This window comes from Tachypleus tridentatus, chromosome 13, assembly GCF_004210375.1.
Source record: "Tachypleus tridentatus isolate NWPU-2018 chromosome 13, ASM421037v1, whole genome shotgun sequence".
NCBI classification, from domain to species: Eukaryota; Metazoa; Arthropoda; class Merostomata; order Xiphosura; family Limulidae; genus Tachypleus; species Tachypleus tridentatus.
Window position 1 is genome coordinate 93,613,270 of NC_134837.1, and position 23,895 is coordinate 93,637,164.

General features: G+C 30.5%; 1 protein-coding gene across 12 annotated transcripts in view; it reads left to right on the forward strand.

The window, feature by feature from the left end:
* Positions 1-1,360: 1,360 nt before the first annotated feature.
* The window catches only part of LOC143241036 (leucine-rich repeat and calponin homology domain-containing protein 1-like), a 57,648-nt gene continuing 35,113 nt past the window's right edge, over positions 1,361-23,895 (forward strand). For 5 of the 12 annotated variants that reach the window (XR_013022157.1, XM_076484479.1, XM_076484480.1 and 2 more), the window contains exons 1-9: positions 1,361-1,692; positions 5,201-5,345; positions 8,658-8,784; positions 9,405-9,510; positions 14,103-14,239; positions 14,678-14,802; positions 16,817-16,934; positions 22,406-22,582; positions 22,737-22,849. Coding sequence is in view for 11 of the 12 variants with exons in the window: in XM_076484479.1 (XP_076340594.1) it covers positions 1,515-1,692; positions 5,201-5,345; positions 8,658-8,784; positions 9,405-9,510; positions 14,103-14,239; positions 14,678-14,802; positions 16,817-16,934; positions 22,406-22,582; positions 22,737-22,849 (1,226 nt within the window). In the remaining variant the exon portion in view is untranslated. The other 7 variants (XM_076484482.1, XM_076484481.1, XM_076484485.1 and 4 more) reach the window with 7 other exon arrangements.

Consider the following 23,895-nt stretch of genomic DNA (forward strand, 5'->3'; position numbering starts at 1 on the left):
ATTTAAAACAGTTTCCACTAGTGACCATTAGTTTAGACATAAGAGTTATTGATGTTCTTTTTTGAACCCTGGAATTTATAATTTGTCAGTTCGATACATTTTGCAAACATAGCAAAGTATTCTTACTTTCAAATTACTGCATATTATTCCTCATTGTTAGTTTTTCTTTAATACTTCTTCTTGAATTGAGTCAAGTATGAAACTCACTTTAACTCTGAAAAATATTTTTGTTGCTCAAGTTATTGCGGGTAGTATTCATTATTCTAATTTAAATCAATGCACCGAGAATATTATCCCGTCATTTAAAACCTGGTCAGCAGCTTTAGAAACATTGGCAACTTCTTGTAATCTTGGAGGTGAAGGGGAAATACCAGCGTAACATTTCAATGTATTGAGTAAGAGCTATTGCACAATAGATAAAAATTACATTTTATGTTTTAAAACGATTAAGGTATTAGTTTAAAAGTTCTACACATGGTATCATTTTTCGTAACTTATCATAAATCTTTTTTACACGTAATTTCATAGAAAACATGAAGTAAGCAATCAAAATGATACGAACAGCCCAACAACAAACAAAAACAGAATATCAGATAAACTAATTCTCTTCCACTACAGACACACGCTAAGTTCTGCAATCAAAATTTAATTGCATTTGTTAATTGTATGTTGTGCACAACTGGAACTACAGATGTTTTTATTTAACACTTTTATGCTATATTTTAAACCGTGACAAAGTAAGTCAGTTGAATAATAAATAGAAATAACTGAAAGCTCAGACGTACTTACAGAAAAACAAGCAACATTTTAATGAATCTGGACTTCAAAACATCTATAATGATTAATTTTGTTCTATTTCCATTTTGTTGAGAATTTTTATGTCTTTATAATCGACCACATAGCCTTTCAGTGGCTTAGCAGTAAGTCTGCAGGCTTATGGCGATACAAACTATATGTGGTGGGAAAAGCACAGATAACCCATTGTGTAACTTTGCGCTTAACAACAACCAAGCCACACACCATAATTGAACATGTTTCGATAAAAACAACAACAAATAACCGATATGGATGAATTTTACTTAATTTAAATTTGAAATTAATATTTAGTATACGTATATAAATCCCAGCAAAGCGTTTAGATATTTAGAAGACTCTGTTGCGATGTGAAACTAGTTTAAATGACTTATTACATTACTTACTGTATTAATTTGCTTTTGCTTATTTCAGTTAAAAAGTATAAATTAAGTAATATAGGATAAGCAAAATTGATTTGTTGATTATAGCTTCTACCTTATAGAACTCCCCCACTCTTCTTCTCCTGTTGGACAGTCGAGGTACCCACTGATTACTGAACTCAATTCTTTCTGTGGGCGCCTGCTTACTGCGATTGTCAAACAGAGTGAACCAAGGTGTGGCTACACTCCAGCCTCTGCACCAATCCCATGATGCGTATGGTGAAGTGTATCGACGCCAGTAGAGAAGCTCGGGAGGAACATGACGGATAAACTAGTAGCATGGAAAAGTTCCCTTTGACTTTCAGCGGTCTTAATGGGAGTCAAAAGTATACTCGAGCTTTACATTTAATACTCGAAGAAGCGAGGATAAGTGGACAGTTGAACCTCAGTGGTAGAAATTTAAAAGAATTTCCAAACATCCCCGTGGATTACGATCTCAGCGACACAGTTTCGGCAGGTGGGAGCACTGTAACAATATTAATATTTTTATTTTTACTATAGTATAGTGTAATTTGTTAATGTGTCTATTTCTGTTATTCATACCTTAACTTTAATTTGACTTTGTTTAGTTTAATAAAGCGCTATAGCCTATAGGTGTTGAAACACACAGGCTAGGTTATGTTTGGATGTATAATTTTGGGGTAACAAAGCATTTTCTTCTTTCATAGCCAGGTGTCTGTTGGCAAATAAACATTTCATGGTATCTGTTATTATGCTATCAAGTACAAAATACGTTACTCGCAAATAATGTTAGTAAGACCTTACGAGTATACTACTTACATTTTTGTACTCATCTTTTCTGTTATTTAACTCATCAGTCATATGATTGATATTGAACGATACTGAGTTTAATTTTGAGCTATGCACAAGATGTTTATTGGTTTGTTTCATTGAGTTATGTAAAATATTGTAGAAGTGACGCATGTGTATTGAGATGCAATGTATAAACATTTAACTATTGAGTTTTGTAAGGATTGGGTAGTAATGTATGCAAAGTAACATGCTTACAACAGCTCTCTGTGTACAGGCGAGACGGTGTAGTTTATAGACTTGCTGCATGATACGAATGTTAATATTTAGTTGATTATAGTATTGGGGTAATTTAAATTGTAGTGTTATAGTCTTTACTGTTGAGCATGCTATGTGACTTGTTCAGTTTATGTGAATTGCTATTTTTGTTGTACATCAGTAAATTTTCTAGGAATTCACATAATCTCTTTACTGTGTTAAGATGATCTAATGTCTGAACCAAGAAATTCAATGCACTAGTAAGAGTTCCCATAACACTTAGTTGAATGTTACTTTACAGAATTGATATGGACTCTGTTCATTGTCTTGTCTCTGTAAATAGTTCCTTTTGAACATACTTAAGAGAATTGAAGAGCAGTAATGTTTACAAAAAAAAACAAACAAAAAGCAATTATCTGTGAAGGATTGGGTAAAAATATTCTTATTCCAAATACATTGAGATTGTACATTAGCCAAGTTGACTTAATAAACATTTCTGTAAGTAGAAACAAAATACAATAGTTGTTTATAGATTGGGCTTGAACTAGTGGAACACTTTCATTAGACAGTATGTAAGATTTGCTTGATTAATTTTGGATAATTAAAAAAGTGAATGAGATTTTTTATTTGTTAACATGTGGCATTAATTATGCAACATGAAAGAAGAAGACTCTTGTGATTACTGTAGAGTAGAATTACAATGTTTCTATTAAATAGTATTACAGGTTAACCCCCAAACAGAAATACAACACACTAGAAATAGGTAACAGTTAATGGTTAATTTTTATAAAACATTTTTGTTATAAATTTAAAATATCAAAAAGGAAAAGCAAAAAAGTGGTATGTTAGTGAGAAAGCTTAGAAGAATTTTAATCAGAAATTGTCATTTTTTTTTTTTTTACATTTAGTATTAATTAATTTATATTCTGGGTGGAAGGGCATCAGAGCAAATATCTTGTCTAAGAAACATGGTTTGCAATAGCAAATAATGAGGAAGCTGTTTTTTATTGGATATCTTCCCTCTAATGTTATAAGCTCTTAAAATTATTTTATAATTGTGTTTTGGAACATTTCTACATTCCTTCTTTAGGAAGACTTGTTCTTTATTTTTGTATTTACAGGATTAGGGTATAATTGTAAATAAATCTGATCTGGTTGGATAAAAACAATAATCAGAGATTTGAGTTGTATTTAAAATAGCAAATGGAAAGAATTCAGTTTTAGTCTTACAGCAGGGAGTGTATGTGGTGGGTTTTAAGCTTTGTTTGTCATACAGCCTTGGTTTGTGATTAATATTTCTTTTCAATAGTAGAATATATCGTGCATTGTATTCCTTAAAATTCATTCAGCTTAAACCTTAGCAAAAATTTCAATATTTTGAAGTTTGACTGTATGTGAAAAAACCTTTTCTAGTTTACTAAATATGTGAAAAATTTAAATTCTTATTTAGTATATATTTTTCATATTACTGTGGTTAGTGAGTGCAGTATTTTTTTGGTTCATTTATAAAGATTTTTCTAAAGGAAGATTTCTTTTGTTATAAATCAAGAAAAGTCTTTAATTATTAGGTTAAGGAATAATCACTACACTTACGTTTATCATGGTATGTGATTAAGATGTATTTGTGGTTTCACTTGGTTGTTGATTATTATTATTTGTTAGAAGTGGTTAACTAGAGTATAATTTTTGACATAAGTTAGCTTAAGTTATTCTGGAAATAATTAAAAATATCAGTCATGTACTTTTTACCTCACATTTTTTAAAAGAGAGTAATCATATTTTATAGATATAATCCAAAACATTAGGACATTAAAAGATTTATTTTGACAATCATCCAGAAGAAACTAAACAGCCAAGACTTGATTATGATAAAATTAATGTCATCATTGCAAGTATTAAGAGTCAAATATGTCCTAATAGTCAGTGCAATCAGGTTCAAGAGGGTGAGATATTATTTTATATATTATTGAAAAAAAAAAAAGGACTGACTGGAAAGTTATGGTATGATGAAATCTGTATGTATCAAAAGGAAAAAAAAACTATAGTGTTATGAATAGTAATATAAATTAGTTTTTTGAATATGAATCAGGGTTAAACAATAATACATGTTCAGCATAGAATTACTTTCTGTGAGTATTGATAAATGTGTGTGTGTGTGTACATATATAAAGTGTAACATATGTGACAGTTTGTGAGATTATCTCAGCAAGTACAGTTGTGATATTTGATGAAATGATTCTCTTGTATTAGTATGATTGTTGTTGTTTTTTTAAGTTTTTTAGTAATATTTAGTATGGGTAAAATATCAGTTGCATTATTAAAAGATATTTATATATGGAGAGAAAAAAAACCTTTTGTAGTTTAATGTAGAATCATACAAAATCGTTTGCTTTTTTTATTTATGTATCCACTATCCATTAACAAGATTATAAGATTCAAATGCATGTATATTTATTTGAGTGTCAAAAAGCATAATTTAAAAAAATGAAACTGATGTAAAGCAAGAGTAAGAAATTACAAAAATGTATAAAGATATTTAGTTGCAGGTAAATTATAAATTGTTAATTACATTACTGTAAGCATAGTATATGTATATAAATACTTAAATGTGTTCTTCAGAAAGGTTAAGTAGATCTCTGCACCACTAAAAACAACTGCTGTGGAACTGGCTGTACATGTTACAGGCCTTGAAAAAACATAATGTTTCATGAAATGAAGTATTAATCCAAAGAGCATATATATGTGATCTATAAATATATGTTTTTATCTTGTCAAATTTAAGTATTAACTGTCCCATATTGATTGTATTTCAAAAAATCTTACAAATTAAAATTAAATTTATGATAAATCTTGTGAAAATCAAAAATACAACTCTTACAGTTTTAGTTAAAGATTTTAATATTTTCAGAAGCTACATGAGTGTGTAAAAATATCCTGTTTTTTTTTTTTTTCCCTAGATTTATCCAAAAACAAGTTCAATGAACTTCCAAACCAAGTGTGTGAATTTTTCCTTTTAGAAGTTTTGAATTGTTACCACAATGTTATTCGATGTCTTCCAGACAGTGTAACTGCCTTACAGTCCTTAACCTTCATAAATCTTAGGTATTTAGAAAGCAATATTTTTTCATGTCTTTTTTGCAATTATAAAATTCTAAGTTGACTTTGAAATTATTTAGCTTGCTAATTCCAGAATAATATTGTAATTATTTGAATTGTTTAGTGTAATTCTTAATTGGTGTGCTAATTAATCATTTTTTAATTTAACAATTTTCTTTGTCAAAGTAGTGTAGTTTTATTGTATTTCACAATGCTGTCCCCCTCCCAAGTGGCACAGTGGTATTTCTGCAGACTTAAAACATTATAAACTGGGTTTTGATACACAAGATGTGCACAGCACAGATAGCCTATTGTGAAACTTTCTGCTTAGTTTCAGATAAATTTACAAAGCTAACAGTATTCACACACTGAATTTGATTATGGTACCTCTGGGTCTTTTTTCACATATATGCATGCATTAGAAAAAGTATCTCGCTTTTAGACTGGTTTCACATTTTAGAATAAGAAGTTTTTAATAACGCGTTGTAGTTTGTTGATGGGCTTAATCCAGGTCAACTTTAATATTACATTAATATATCCAAGTTGATATATTAATATCCATGTTCATTCTGTTTTTTCTTATAATGAGCTTGTTTAGGGCATTGTATTTTTCCCTAGTTACCTGTTACTAGTTAATTTTTCAGTTTAAAAAAGCACCAACAAAAAATAAATGTTTTCAGCATTACAAGTATATTTATTGTTTGCTAAACTAATACGTAATTAATCAAGAAAGATTTTCAAACATTTCAAACATGAAGCTTACAAGTACTTAAGAGACAACTTGTGAGGTTCAAATAGAATTACTTCTAAAACTTTAAATACAAAGTAGGGATCAAATTTTCATCCCCAAAAACTTTGCTTTTGTAATTAAAAAGATGTGAGAAAAATTATTTATTTGATCTTTTGTCATGTACATAATGTATGTATGTAATTAGATTGCACAAATTTCAACATATTTAATTTAAGACTGAAATAAGACTAAATGCTTCAAACCCAAAACCTTTCACTTATGAATCCAAAGCACTAACCACTAAACTGTGTTGTTCCTGTGTTTGATTAACTGTACAGGGTGGCCCGTAAGTCCCTACTCATCCATATATCTATGTATCCAGTGTATCTGTGTGGTGTCATCAGTGTTTTTGCGCTCATGTACCCGCATACTTGTCACAATACGCTCTTCAAGCGTAAATGAGCTTACATCAGCCATATTTCTCTGAAAAAAAAGAAACAAATTTATAATACATGTGTAATTGAATATAACATAATAACATATGGATAGGTAGGGACTTACGGGCCACCCTGTAGAAATTTCAAAACTAGCATGCCATCATCTGAAGATTCAATTTTTCCACAGAAGAAACATCTGAGATTGGATGAGTCTTGAATACTTGTTACCAACAGTGAGATTTCATAACCAAATATGTTGTAATATCTTGAATGTTATTAACCTCAATACTCATTTTATTCATTCTTAACAAAGAGTTGTTGAAAGCTGACATTTGTGGCAGTAGCTATTTAGTTCTCTCAAACTTCTAAATAATTGACAATCATTGGTTTTAATCCAACCCAATCAGATTTTCCTCCTTTTTTTTTTTTTTTTTACAAGTATTTTTATGTTTAAATTTTTTTCCACAAGAAATTAATTTTGATTTTAAATAGTAAAATTAATTGTCTATAGCAGTATAACTGTTACAGACAATAAATTTTACTACTTTTTTTTTCCATCTCATTTTTTATAAAAGTTTCTTTGAACTTGAAGTGATTTCAGTTTAGCTAAAAAGAATTTTAGTACAATCAGGATAAAATATGTCAAAGCAAAGGACAAAGTTCAAGTTAACAACTACATATCACAATAATAAATTTATATACTGATAGATTCATCATGTTAGGAAACCATGTAGGTACAAGAAATCATCTTAATTCAAAGATACAATGTCTTTGTTATGGTCTAAAATGAACATACTGCTGCAATCAGAGTTCAGCAACAAAAACACAATTTATTCACAATAACATCACTTAGAGATAAATTCAACACAGTTAATCAATAAGTGATGGTTAGAATTTTACAACAATATTAATAAACAATTTATCATAAATATTAATAAATCAATAATAATGAAATGAGGGGAAAAAACCTAATTTCATAATTCATTATTTGTAGACTTGTATATTTTAGATTCTAGCTCTTTTGGCCTATTTTATATGAATAAATGAAAATGAAACATTGAGTAAGTCTATCTAGATAGTGTTTTGTTGTTGTAAAATAATTTTCCATTATGGTTGTATTATAATGTGTGATTTGTTAGTTCTTTATTAAAGCTTGTAGATTTTTTTCATCACTGGATTTGTACGTACTGATCTGTTATTTCATTTCTTGTAATATGAGATAAATTAGCAACAAATTACCTTTATATAAGATGTATTGGACTTGGGGTAATTTACAAAAATATACAGCTAAATTTGGTATCCATATAAACCACTTATTATTAATATACATTGGTCAGAATGAACTAGGGATTAACATGTTATTGAAATATATTTTTAAAATAACTATATTATAATGTGTGAATTATTATTGACAGTAAAATTTATTTTATTTACTCACAGCAAAATTATAATAGACAAAACTGTGAATGTGGTATGGCTTTGCAATCAAAATGTATAATTTCTTATGTGTTTATATGAAAACATGTATGAATGAATCCTACCATAAACACTCCATTATGTAAAAAAATTAGGATTTTGAAATGTTTGTTTCCACAAATGCTGAAACCTCCTGCTAGGAGTTATGGCACGTTAATGGCTATTGTGGAGGTGTTTTGGTCCTCTCCACAGTGGTGTGTTGTGATTGTACATCTTAAGAAGAAATTACATTTCACTTTTACTAGTACTTTGGGAATTATATTTCATTTTTGCTTCTTTCGATATATGTACAATAATTTGTTGATTCCTTATTTTATTTTGTCCTTTAAAAGTATGTAGAGTGGAAGTTTCAAGAGCTTCAATTTAAAACTCCTACTCAGTTAAAAATGGAAATACTTACACACATAAATAACTATTAAGAAATTTCATTAATGTTCATCTAGTATCATCTGATATATTCTGATATATTCAATTGTATATGAAGAACATTTTTAAACAGATATTCATAAATATACAAGATAAATAGATATTCATTTATTCACATATAAATCTCTGTTAAGAACAATTATATCTTTAATAAAGAAGCTATAAAAAGACTTACTTGTGTGGGTAAAAACATAATCAGATGATCACATATGTTCCTTTATCTCAGGTCTAATGTTCATTCATTTTTAGCCATAATCAACTGTGTACCATTCCAGCATCACTATGTAAGCTTCCTCTTCAAGTACTGATCATCAGCGACAACAGACTTATTTCTCTTCCAGAAGAAATTTGCCATATGGATCAGCTTATGGATCTGGTAATAAACAAACTATGTATAAGTTAGTAGCTTATTAAACATATTTTCTTACATGTGTTTACTGAATTCCTTTCTACTTCAAAATATATGTAACTTTTAAACACTCGCAAAAGATAAAGAAATTAAAGAAACTTTAATTCAGTGTCATTTTCTTAATATTAAAGCAATAAAAATCTTTTATTAAATATTGAGAAAAATGTTGTTGTGAAACATATATTATTAACAGTTTTACTTATGATATTTCAGTAATTTTTATACCTGGCCCCAAGTTCATAAATAAAGCTACAGAAAATTAAAATCATAAAATATAAGAAACACTTTGATAGCCCTGTCATGGAAATTTCATTAGTCTTTTCAATTGAGAACCTATTTTAAAGCTAGTTCACATATAACAAGTAGAATACTTGAATTTTCTTTTTTACCAGTATGACCTTAATCCCAACTAGTTTCATATTGGTTTGTGTTTTTGTTAGCCACGACTTTTTGCATCCAGGTGGGTAGTTTAGTCGGCAATGATATAGAAATATAGAAATGTTTAAAAGAAAACTTATGTTTTGCATATGTAAGAAATAAATATTACTATATATATAGTTTAATGGAAATTTAGTGCAACTTTTCAGGATGTGGCCTGCAACCAGATTGTCATCTTGCCACCAAAAATTGGAAACCTGAACGCTCTCAGATCACTTAATTTACGCAAAAACTTATTAACTGAGTTACCATTAGGTGGGTTTTTGCAGTAGCTTGTGAAGTTTTTTGTAAGATGTAAACATGTTTTCCATCTTATATAATTTAGAATTAGCTTCACCTCAATAACAAAAAAAAAAGGCTATGAAATATTTAAGTGTTAACAAATAAGTTATCTGTACACAATGGATAAGTTAGAAGAGTACTATTTACATACATATTTTCATTAATGGTATGAAGATTATTGTAACCATTTGGTAAAACTTTCCATGAAACTATGGTTTTTACCAGTAGCTTTGTTGCAAGTTTTTGAGTTTTTCTTATAGTTGAAAAATTTCCTGGTTTTTGGGGTATATATAGTTTTAGGTACATTAACCTAAAATTTAAATGTAAATAATATGGTAGCCTTTTTTATTTTATTAACAATGTTATTTACTGAACTTCACACTGTATATAATATTCAATTTAGCTAGTTGAATGTTTCTTCACATAATAAATATAAATGGTATAATTCAAATTGCTTTTTGTTGGTTCAGTGATAAGTCTGAGTGTTGATAATGCGAAAAATCACATTTTGCTGTATGCAGTGGGTGCAGTATGGATAACCTGTTGTTTGGTAATGAAACAAGAAATTTAAAAGATTTAATAATTTTATTTGGAAAGTATAAAACTAGATAAATATTCAAGAGATATTATATTAATAATTAAATACAGAATTCAAATGAAGGTCCTAAGATTTACAATGTTCATGTCAGTAAGAAAACATTTAAATATTTACTAATGGAATTCAAATCAGTTACTTGTATGTTTTCTGGAGGAAAGCTTATCTTTTGTTTAGTTTGTTACTCTTTTCTTTTGTATGTGTTAATATTGCATGATTTCTCTTTTATTAAACTTTCTGTATCAAATTTTTACTGTTTCCACATACAGTTAATATGAATTCAGATTTTAATATTACAACCACTGTTTTTTTTCACTCTCACCAGATACTGAGGTTCACACTAAGAAGTTTGAAAATCATATCCATTCTGGGGTCAATATTCCTCAAATCCCATGTAATATGGAAGCCCATGCTTTGCTTTACCATTTGTCTTAGTTGTTTTTTTTTGGACTTTTTGGATGTTTAAGATTGTAAAGGGAATTGATAATGTTAATGCACCATCTTTTTTTCATACTTATCAGTGATAATAGTAGAACTAGGTGATGCAAATATAAATTTTTGAAAGGGTAGGAGCCATCTTAAGCTGAGACAGTTTCATTTTTGTAATAGAGTGGTTGGTCTTTGGAACGTGTTGTCTTCAGATGTTGTATAGGCAGTAAATTTAAAGTAATGTAAGAAAAACATTTGACAAGTATATGAATGATAAGGGCTAGCTTTAAGTTGTGTTTTTTTAAATTAGTTTTGAGTGTGGAATAGCCAAAATGGATCAGCGAGTCCGACATTGTCCTGAAATGTTTTGCCATGTTACTCACAACATGTCAGACATATATATATAAATAAAGATCCATAAGCAAAGACACATAATTATTAAAAAAGCATTCAAACTACAAAAATACACATTTTCAGAATACATAATCAACCTTAAAAATTCACTGAATATGAAAGATCAAATTCACAAACTAGCAAAAGAATACTACAGTAAATCATGCTCATTTAATAGTCAGGCTAGGGCTTTTCAAATACTATCAGTTATATCTGTTACACAGAAAACCTATATATCACTTCTAAACTATATAAAACCATAAGGCAACAACATTACAGGGTTGGTTTTGGCTGTTGTAGTTTGCTGTGATAACTTGCCTTTGTTTATGGGTTTTTTTCTAATCATATTTGACCTTTGTATGGTTCAAGATGAATTCCAAAGTTTGTTTTACAACTTCTGATGTTATTACTGTTGCTTCAAATGATGTTACTGGCTTCAGGTCTGGGAGTCTCAACAGAGGTTTTTTTCAGCTATCATTTGTCTGGAGATTGATCATTTTCTAGGAAGTACTTTTTTTCTTTTGATAGTGTTTGGTGTTTTCTACATCATTTTAAGCTGTTCACGATAAGGAGAATTTGGACTGTTTTTCTTCCTTACTACTTATGCCTTGCTTCCCCATGCACCTCCTACAAAATCTACTGGGCTTAACTTTGCCTTTTTTGAATGTGCTTTTACAGATTTGTTTAATTTTCTTGTTTTCACAATATACTGTTTCTTTTTTAACATTACATCTGCCATAAGAATCTATTGTTTTCCATGTTGGAGTTATTTTGCCAAATTGTGGGACTGTCCCTGATAATCCTATCCATTTTTTTCATTCATTTTTACTTACCTTCATCTTACCTTCAAAGCTCTTCTGCAGCACTTGCCAAATATACATCTCCTTTTCAAAGCACTCCACCAATCTTCTGAGAGGTTTATCAAGAATACAGTATACCTCCTTATCCTTCATTAGTGCTATTGTCCTTTTTGGTCCTATCTCTTCAACTAGGGATCTTATTGGGAAGGACTCTGTTTTTTCCATGGGTTTATCCACCTTTCCATAATCTTTGTGACTACAGTATCAATTTTTTTTATTCATCTCTTTGATTTGAGATTTTTTTCAGAGTCTTTGGATTCATATCTGCCTATCCCTGCTCCTCCCTGACTGAATAATCAGGAACAATCTGTTTTTGAAAATGGGGGTAGTGATTCATTGCACTGTTTCCAGTGTTGTTATTTCTCCTAATTCTCCACTACATTTTATCCCCCTTGTTCTTCAAGTGAAGCTAGAGAGTTCTTGTCACTTTTAAGTTTGGAACTGGTGGTGGGATGGACCATGGAAGAATCCTCCTGAATGTGTTTGCTTCCATTTGGTAGAGAGTAGGAAGGTGGTGTTCTGCTAGTGTAGCTGGCATACAATTCTCCAACCTCATGTTCCATCTTCAGCTTGGGTATGATTCTATCGGGATGGTGAGTTTGTTTATATTTTTTTAGATGTGATCCAATTCTGTGTGGTAGGAAATGAAGGGTGGTATAGAGTTCATATTTTTGTGTGGTCCTATCAAGGTGAGGATGTTACTTATATCTACAAGTAAGTACATTTCACTCTGATGTAATGAGTACTGGAGGTTGATGATGAACACAGCTTCTATGTGCTTTTATCCAAAAGGTGAGGTTGCTTATAATTTAGAAAGGCACTTCACTTTCATGGGGTGAGATCTTGGTGGTTGCTATTGCACATATGATAATTGTCTTTCCTCTTCCACACTCAACTTGCTTCAGCATTTCCACCTTCATACTGTGGGTCTTGGAGGTTAATGTTGTGCCAAGTTTCTGTACATTTCTTTCTGGAGAGTGCAGTTGCTATATGTTTTCAGAGACAATCCACCTCCATGCAGTGGGACCCAGAGGGTGGTATTGCATTCCTGCTTCTGTATAGTTCCATCTGAAGGATAATGTTGATTGGTAGAACAGTTCTTCTCATTCCTTCTCAGGGTGAGGTTCCAGTCTGATTGAGTTTGAGTTTGATGTGACCTGCAAAATTTGCACATCACATTCTACCATCATTTGGATGTCAGATTCCCAGATGTATGGTTGATTTTGGGTCTGCACATGTGTTCATTTTGTACTTCAATTTGCACAGTATACACTTATGTTTTACTTAACTTGAGGTGAAGAAAGTGTGAACACTCCTCCTAATATTGATAACAGGTTCTGTTCCTGATGCTGCTTGGTTTTAGACTGAGTTTATCAGACTAAGTATACTGTATGTTGCACCATAGCTACTCTACACTCTTGGGCAAATTATTTTGGCTTTCTGTGAGATTGAGATTCCAGTATACTGTGATTTGTATTACAACCAGGCCAGTTTTCTGTCTCTATTTCATTGTGCTCCTCCTACTTTACACCCATGTATGCTACACCTATTTCTACATTGGGTGCAGAGTCCACCTTGTAAAGAAGTGGTGTGGTTTCACACACATGTTCTTCTCCCAGTAGGGATCACATTTCCTGGGTGTTCTTTGGACACTTTCTGAGGATACTCGTTTGTTTTCCTTGTATTTATACAGTGTGGGATTCTAGCCATCTGTACAAGAAGAAAAGTAGTGTACTGTGTCAGATGTTATTATTTTCTTGTACTGAAATAAATTTTTGATAGATACCTCTTTTCACACTTCTCACTCTTCCTCCCCACTAAATACTGGTGCTGTCTTCTTGTCTAATCCCGAAGTGATAGTTCAGTAGAATCAAATGTAGGGAGTCATATGCACCAAGAGGGCAGGGAGCACTTCTATTATGGAGAGTTGTTGCATGATGAAGTACATTTGAGACATAGTTGAACTACATTAAATGTGGTGTATGTGGGATTTCAAAGCTTGTAGCATGCTGTAAACGTTTTGCACATAGAGAAGAGTATTGAACAAGAACAGCTAAACATGTGAGAGGGTCTATTGAAAATCTATTTTCAGTATAGGAAAATAATGACTTTGAACATTTTCGCTCTTGAAATTAATTTTTTTAGGATAAAACATATTAATCTCAAAATATATTTTCATTTTGCAAGGATTATAAAAAACAAAATTTCTTCTTCTAAATACGTTATAAATTTATGTGTGTGATTGAATTTTCTTTTTCGAGTTATCAGTCTAACATCCTTACTTCCAGAAGTATGTGACCTCCATCTAGTCAAATTGGATATTTCAGGCAATAGAATTACTTGCTTACCCACACTTCTTAGACAGATGACTTCACTGTTGCAGTTGGTTGTAGACAGAAACCCTATGATATCTCCACCAGCTGTGGTAAGTATGTGCTTATAGTATTTGGCACACATCACTAAAAGTTTAGGATTTTTTTAATGCTTAAAACCTAAGAAAGCCTTCAGTTGGGCTTGATTTGACTAGAGTTGTATGGTATTTTTGCTTATTCATTTTTAAAATTATTTCATTTAATCATTTTAACCAGTGTAATAGCCAAGCATATAAAAACTGCTTACATGTTCTCTGATACTTTTATGACAAAAATTAACTTTACATACCTGATTGAGAAGGAAGGTTTTCATTTAATGTCATTGATAAAAATTTTTTTATCACTCTTCACTCTTTTTGTTTTCTTCATTTACATCTTTCAAATCTGTTAATAAATATGAAAATGGTTTTATATTTTCAGATTATTGAACTAATACAGTGTTCTTCAAATTATTAGATAAGCAGTATTCTTAAATGTCACATAACTTACAGATGTGTATGAGAGGTCAGGCACACATTTTCAAATACCTTGAATTACAAGCCATTCAAGACAGCAAAAAACAAAGTGCTCTTGTGGAGTTAGGCTATCACCAAGACTCGGGGAAAGCTGATGTTTTGTAAGCTCATGTTCTGTGGTTTGTTTGTTGTTTTTTTCAAACTAAAACATTGTTTACTACTTGCATCTCAGGTGGGTAATTAAACAATTGAACAGGAATGGATCTCATTTGCCCTGCAATGTATATTTTACTTAACATAACAATATTTATGTAAATTGGTGAGATTGGATGATATGATGCCAGTAGAGTTTAATGTGAGAAAAATGTAGTGAGATTTTATACAGTGTAACATTCTTTAACCACATCTGTGAGTTTCACTATGATAATTCTGGTACAACTGAGTGTGAAATAATTGAGGTAAGATGTTGTGCAATATAACAGTTTTTAGCCACACTTGCAAATCTGAATGAAAACTAAGGGAACACTGCCTTAAATTAAAATGTGTATTAACTAATGAACTGAAAAATTTGTCTCAAACAAATTCTCAAACAACCTTACCAAATCTGTTGTATATGGGATCTAGATGAAGGGCTATCTGAAATAAACAAAACACACTAAAGTAACTGAGGTATACAAAATATTTTCAGTCTAGGCACAGATAGTGCCATTCAAATGACTAAGGGCCACTTTTAAGTTAACAAGGAGATGTTAAACCCTCAGAATATTACCCTGTTTACTGCAAGGAATGATCACTGTTGCTATCTTTAGCATATTTCATGCAAATGTAATCTTTCCTAATGGGGAACATGTCTGTGTTTTATTAAAGTGAGTAACTTAATGGCTTTTTAACTGACTTTTTGTATTAAACCCAACACAAAGTAGACAGATATATTGAAATGTTTATTTTGTAATTGAAGGGGTATGAAACATATTGTAGCTTTGCATAGCACAAATATCCAAGTCAAAATCAGACCTTATTTTCTTACACAAGTCTAACATGTTATAATGATGAGTTCTCATGAATAAGAATTATCATTCACAAATGTTTTTGCAGTAATTTGTGTTTGATAGGTGAACTGATCTCTGCATGACACAAGGCCTCAAGTGCTGCCACATTGATCTGAGATTGTCTCAGTTCAGTGGTATGCTAGTGTCAGTTTAGCCAGCAAAATTTTGTTTTGTTGATATAAAAACAATAATTCCAATCAAACATGTGTTTTTTGAATCTGGTTTCCATTTGTCTACCTGCTTCTTCAAAAGTGTGGTCGACTATTGGTCAGTTACCTCTTTTTTTCTTTGTGAACCTGACGATGACCAGAGGAAGTCAAAACGTTGTTTGCTCCTCTACTTAGTGCTTTCTCTACCTATACCAGCCATTTTTACATATATTAGCCCATTTGGACTGTTTGATAGGAGCTGTTTACAGTTCTCATGCATTTATCAGATGTGAAGAATTGTGTTCAATATTTAATTTCATAATTTTTTTTATGAGTCAAGGGCCCCATGTTTAATAAGATTATTCAACCTTTACATTATTTGCATAATTTACATATGACTGCATCATCATTGTATAATCAAAGTCTGGATTTCTAGATTTAATAAAGTCAGGTTTGGGTCTGTGTGTTATGATTGATAAAATTAAATTGATAACTTTAACATGGTTACTATATTTCTTCTTGTTACTTGGTATGTGGTGTTTGCTGGTCATTGTTATTAATAGCCTTCCAGAAGATTGTTATAAGTGTAAATTGTGTTTCTTATTATTTCCTAAGAGATGAAAGTGTTGAATTGATGGTGATGGTGGAATTTTTTTATTAATTATATCTAATGTCCTACATGTTATTATTTTAAACACTTTTACATTATGTAAAGTTTGCATAATTTAAAATGTTGCTCCTTAATCAATGGATAATTTTATATATTCTGCATCACTTCATATGCTGAACAGTACATAATTTTATCAATCAGATCAGAGGTCAAATATGAGTGTATTTATTGCATGACTGTTTCTATATATTTATTTGAATTTTTTTTCTAAATATTTTTCTCACAACTGTTTGAAAACAGACTATCCAAAGTTTGTTAAGGAGACATCAGTAATCTTAATAACATTAAGATTATTTTTGCATTTCAGAGGTGACATACAAATCCAGAATAGCCTCTCAAAGGATAGAAGGAAAAGACAAACTTTGGATTCAGGTTACAGTACCTCTGATGGTGGGGATTGTTACTGGTTGCAAGAATCATGTGATGTACATTTCTGGCAAATTCCTTACCTTGTTTAAAAAAGTTAATTGTTATTTCATGTATATTTTGGTAAGATGGTAAAGACATACAATGTTATGGATTTTATATTGTCATAAATATATTTTTAGATTTATGTAATATTCTTATAAATTGAAGAATGTTGCATGAATGATATGAGTATGGTACATTTGATTGATTAAAAAAGTTAACATGACTGTGCATGTTTGCATTTATTGATTTGCTGCAAACTTATGTAAAGAGAACAAACTGATCTCATGAAATGCAGAAGTGATTCACTAAATATTTTATTCTGATACATGTCAAAACTAGTTTTAGTGGATTAAATTATTCCACTGATTTTAAATAAAACCTTTCCACTGTAAGAAGGTCCATTTTAAGTTTTCGGACAATTTTGAAAAATAATAAACTATGTTCAGTGTTAGAAGGGAGTAATCAACACTTTTATTTACCATAACAAAAGAAAACAAGAATAACTAGTTAACTGCAATCTTTAGTTCATATGGCCTTTGGTAATATAGCACTCCAAATCAGTTTGACCATATACAACATCTGAGTAATTTAAAGTATTACTGCTGTACATAAACCAACTTAAAGCATAGCTAACATGCTTACTGTTATTTTTTTTTAAAGCATTATTTTAAACATTATAAATGCATCTTAGAATTATAGTAAAATGCTGCTAACAGTAATATTTCAATGCAATCTAACAGTTTTTCAAAATTTAGTGTTATAATTAATATTTTACAAATATTTTTAATTATTGTTACAAAATTGTGTTCTGTAAACCATATTTTAAACTAAAAACAAAAAGGTCTTAGGCTCAGAAAAACATTTAAATTTCAAAACAAGTGTGGCACCAGATAAACATTTTGGCACTGGAAATCATATTAAAGAAAAAACTACTTTGGAAAAAAACCCCATAAAATAAGGTGAACTACTGTGACAGAAGACTGATAATTCAACGATATATAATCTCTATATGAAATTCAAAATCCATCTGTTTCTTGTTTATCCAACTCATTCACTTTGCAGAAAACATCTTATAAATATGAAAGTGTAAAAAAACTATAATTTTTTGTTTATCTGTCACATGTTAGGTGAACCAGTAATTTTGTTGTTAAGGTATACATTACACAGGTGATTATTTACAGTTTAGAGTGATTTCTTATTTTTATATGATTATACTGAATACACTGTGAGCTACTCATTTTCCGTGGTTGTGATTCTACACAGACTAGACATTTTTTGGTAAGTTTGAGCAAACTTTCAATTTAGCATATAGCATTAGAATAGATAGGCCTATTTGGTTATAGATCAGTAATTATTGATCAACTGATACATCTTGTATTTAACCTTGCATGCAAAAGAAATGTGTGGAGAATTAGAATGTTTTGTGTGAAAAAGGAAACTGTGTGTGTGTGTATGTGAAAGTTAAACACTTGTGTAAATGTTGGTTTATACTATAAAAAAACTAAAGATAATTGGACTCTTATTAGTACAACTAGTTTAATTAGGCAAAAAACAATTATAACATCAAGCACTTGTATGCTTTATTGTGTAGTTTGAAATATCAGTGATCAATAATTCTACCAGCACCTATGAATGAACACTTGTTAAACAATGTTGTATTTTAACATTTCAGACACTTACTTCAGTATGAAGTATGATCACTAGAAACAGCAAGGGCAGCCTAGAAGTGATTTTAATAAGACCCTGCAGTGTCCTTTAACCACTTATTCATAGAATTATTTCCAGGATATCTTTAATGTCTGGAATCTCTTTGATAAGATATTATTGAAGTTCTTTGAGCATGTAGCCAGCATCATTCAGTCATTTTTGCCATCTTTACAGAATAAAGTAACCAATTTTGATTGAAGTGAAAAGGGGGGGTGTAGGTTGTGGTTAATTTAATGTGTAGCATTAATGATACCACTGTAAAATATGCAGAGATTAGTTTGTTCATGAATGCATATTTTATTTCTACACCAATGATGGCGAATTTATGGAATGCATGCTCAAGGTGGCACATGAAAAATTTTGTTGGCACTCGGCATGCAGTGCTGCCTTTTGATTCTTGAAACCCTAACGCCCAACCCATGATAAATAAATGTATGTAACAATCATCATTATGTTGCTAAATGCCACAATGAATGATTTTTTCCAACCTGGTAGCAGTGAGAAATGTCCACAGGAGACATCTAGCATTCTTTTGGAGATAACTTTGCGGTTGCAGGAACATGTGATATTGAATGACTCATTTTGAATTCCTCACAGACCCAGTGGACACATCAGTTTTGAGTAAATATAGAAGTAAACTGTTGGTATTGGCTTTGCTCTGCATATATTTTTCTTCCATTGTTTATGAATGAATACTGGTTATTTAGTGATAATAACAGTAAATATTCATTTATTTTATGCAGTAAATATATGAAATATATTGTTAAAATTATGTTATTTAATGTAGCATGCATATGTTTTTGATCAGTTAATTATAGATTTATTTTTATATCGGTGACATACATCTTCCCCTGCCATTATGTTACGGTAAGTTAAATTATCATATTTGAGTTGACTGATGAGATATTTTTAAATATTTTTTGTTTTAAAGAAACAAAAACGTTCAAATGGAAGGAGCAGCAGCAGTGATTTTTCAAGAATCATGGACTGAAATATTTGACATGATCTAAAAGAGTGATAAAGCATTATGCACCTTATGTTCTGAAACAGTGTTGTTCAGGGCTTTCTCTGTAAAGCAGCATTATTAAACTGTTCATAAATGGATTAGTGATAAGAGTGAGGAATAAAAAAAAAAACACTTCTCAAGAAGTCAGCAACAACAACTTACAGTCAAATGTTTTGATGAAATTTGTTTCAGGCAGTTCCAGCTTAATTGCTGCTAGTTTTGACATTTCAAAGATTATTGCCCAACATGTAAAATCACATAGCAGTGGGAAGTATATTAAAGAATCATGACTAGAATGTGCTCCTTTCCTTTTTGATGGTCTTCCAGTGCATTAAAGAATTGCAGCGAGTAGAAATACAGTAAATGATAGAATATTAAAGATGGAAACGAACATAGCAGAATAGCTAACAAAATATATTGATTCATGTACATTATTTTCCATTTGTCTTGATGATAGAACTGATGTTACATCATCAGCTAGGCTAGCCATTATTGCTCAATTTTGTAGGGGTGATGAAATCCACGAAGAACTTGTTAACTTAATAACATTGCTTCAATATACCACAGGGGCTAAAATGTGTAAGAATTATTCAATCAACAGGTTCACCTTTTAAAAATAGTTTCGGTGAGAAATAATGGTGCACCCAGTATGATTGGTAAAGAAGCAGGTTTTGTAAATCTGTTTGCAAAATATGCTGGACATCCACTGGTAGGCTTTCATTGTATTATACACGAGAAGGCTTTGTGTGCAAAAGCTTGAGGAGCTTGAAAAAGTGATGAAAACTGTAATCAAGGTAGTTAATTTTATTTCTGCACATGCTTTGAAAAAAATACAATTTCAAAATTTACTGAGAGAGGTGAATTCGGTGTACATAGAACTACTTATGTATGACAGTGTTCACTGGCTAAGTAGATACTATGTCCTTAAATGATTTGAAGAAACTGCAAAATTCATAAAGGATGCAGGCAGTGTAGTGTTAGACAAATTGAATTTGGAAATGTTCTAGTAGATTGACTTCTATAATTTTGAGGTTCAACTGTTGATTTACAAAGCAGCTCAATTTGGAAGCAAAAAGTTGTCAATTTAAGAGCTGAACTAGAAGATATTGAAAGAAATTAGTTAGTGACTGGAATAATGCAGAAAATGAGATTCTGAAACTCTGGAATTCTATTCCTGAAACTTTTGACTGTTTGAAAAATGTCACAATATCAGTATGAATTGTAGCTTCATCAACATATTTATGCGAGTCATTATTTTCAGTAATGAACTTTGTAAAGTGTAATTATAGGAATAGACTTGCTGATGAAACTAGTGATGCATGCATAGCTCTCAAAACAACCGAATACAAGTCTGATTTAAAAATCTGTCATCATTAGTGTAGCAGCAAAACTCTCACTAAGAGTACAATATGCTTATTTTCCTTTCTTTAGTTTTGGGCCTGGCATGGCCAAGCGCGTAAGGCGTGCGACTCGTAATTTGAGGGTCGCGGGTTCGTGCCCGCGTTGCGTTAAACATGCTCGCCCTCCCAGCCGTGGGGGTGTATAATGTGACGGTCAATCCCACTATTCGTTGGTAAAAGAGTAGCCCAAGAGTTGGTGGTGGGTGGTGATGACTAGCTGCCTTCCCTCTAGTCTTACACTGCTAAATTAGGGATGGCTAGCACAGATAGCCCTCGAGTAGCTTTGTGCGAAATTCAAAAACAAACAAACTTTTTTAGTTTTTATACTTTTTTATGTTACATAATATGAACCAAAGCTTATCATTTGACAAAATGCTTTCTGTTAAAAGTAAAACAATGAGTAAATGTGAATAATAAAGAGAACTCCTTCTTTTTCCTTAAAAAAAGTCCATTATTATTGTTGCTAATTCATTGATTTTACTTCTTGTGAATTACTATAGTTATTAATAATATGTTAATACTAAAGCTGTTTTATTTAAAATAATTCAGAATAATAATAAATTGCTGCTAAAAATTACCATTGATATGCGAGGGAAAGTTTTTAGAACATTAACTCCAATTTGGGCACACGTTTGCAAAAAGGTTCACCATCCCTGTTCTACATTATACCTCAACCATTGCCTTTACTGTCATTTTCTGGTATAAAAATGGGGTTATGTCTGTGATGAGTTTCTTTCTACATGCTACATTTTTTTCTGAACTGAAAATGTGTATAAGTTTACAGTAAGTTATGATAATGCAAAAGAAGTCAAGCTGATATTATTTATTATAAAAGGTTGCTGTAAATTATGAAATATATGTTGTGAGAAGTTAATTTATAACTTAGTGATTTTTTTGCCAATGACAAAGTTTAAGTGGAGTTAACCTATAAATTTCTTCATCAGAGTTATTTAACTTCCTAATATGTTTTCTGATGCAAGTGATCAAATTTATAGTGATTCTAACTGGGTTTTTCAATAGATAAACTGTTTTAATTAATTGTATATAATAATATTTTGAACCTTTGAAAAAATGTTTCAGTTTCGAAGTTAACTTTAAAGGGCTTTAATTTTTTTAGCATTGAAAACCATTAAAATATATTTGTATAGAAAAGGAAAGTGTCAGAATTCTACCAAATGAATGATTTTTGACTTTTCTTATTTCTAAGTTGGTATTTATGATTTTACACATTTTTTTTTCTGGTTTATATTATGTGTCTTTGCTGATTACTGTGTTTTCATACTTAGTGATGACTAAGTACTTTTTAATTGTATCCTAAAAAGTAATTTTGATCTGTCATTTTACTCATTTTTTTACATTTTACTTTCATTAGTCAGCTGGAGAGGCAGAAGTGTCTTATAAGTTATCCCTTCAGACAGCTCAAACAGCCAAAGAGCAAAGAAAAGAAAGATACTGCTATCATGTGTCATTATCATCTGATAATAATGACACAACATCCTCAATTACACAAAATGAAACACCTCATCTGAAACATAGCATCACATTTCAGGTTTGTTTATAATTCTCTCTCATCATTAATGTGAGACAATTTTTTCAAAACAGTATTTAAAATCAGATGAAAGCAATAGATGACAGTCGTATTATTCTTGTATTTAATTAAAGACCCTTTACATTTTTTCATTCGTTTTTTACCCTCTGTTTAGAATCAGGTACCAAAACTTATGTGTGGCAGTTCTACAAACTATGAAGGGAAATTTGACGATACTGAAGTAATTAGAAAACAAGAGAGCATATTGGATAAAGTACAAAGATCAGGGTAGGAATGATTCAAGTGAAATGTGTGTATAACTAAGTTTTTTAATAGCTTTTCTCTTGTATTGTACAGAGAACTATGAATTTCTTTTATGCTCATTAATTCAGGATAATTTATTGTGTTTCCCTATAAATAATTATTCACATGTATGATTTATTAGTACATATCAGTGCATTTCCTGTGGAATTTAGTAGTTTAATTCATGTACTTATTGTAAGTTCACTTTTATCCATATGCTCAGTTGCTCAGCCTTTGTACAATAAACAACTGTGTAAGAATGCTTGGAGAACAGTTGAAAATGGCACAAAAGGTGATATTATACTTGATACTGGTTAGTGATATTTAATGGATATACATATATATCAAACTTTTATATTATCTTCTCACAGCACTTAATTTTGCACATTTTTATAAAGTGCTGAGGCTATTTTATGTGTTTAAGATAATCATAATGAATAGAAATAGTTTAATTATTACTAGTAAATGTTTGGTTTTAAAGATGAAACCATTAGCAGAAATACACAGGATGTTTTCTCTATAAATTACTTATTTCAAATTAAGAAATTAATATATAATAATAATAGAGATATTTAAAGTCATTTTTTATTATCTATTCAATACTTGATAATTTTCTATTATTATTTATTTTTTCCTAAGAGATTAGGCATAAGTACAGTTACAGTAGATTGATCAAATTAGTGTGATGATATTTAAACAATGTGAAGTGATTTAATAAACAAAAGAGGAAAATATATGCCAATACTAATCAGTTCTATATATTTTTCATATTTTTTGTATACAACTTTTAACATCTTTAATTTCATAAAATGAAAAGAAAGTTAAATTTTGGTGAGTAACCTACTAATCAGTTAATTAATTCAAAAATACAATAACATTAACTTGTAAGTAAGTACCAAGTCATCTTTAGGAGGCATTTACATTTAATAAAGCATATTGAATTTTAGAGAACATTACATACTTTCAATAGTGTGGACAAGGTTTGTAGGTGGTGTTAAATTTGTAAAATAAGGAGGTTAAAGTAGTAATGT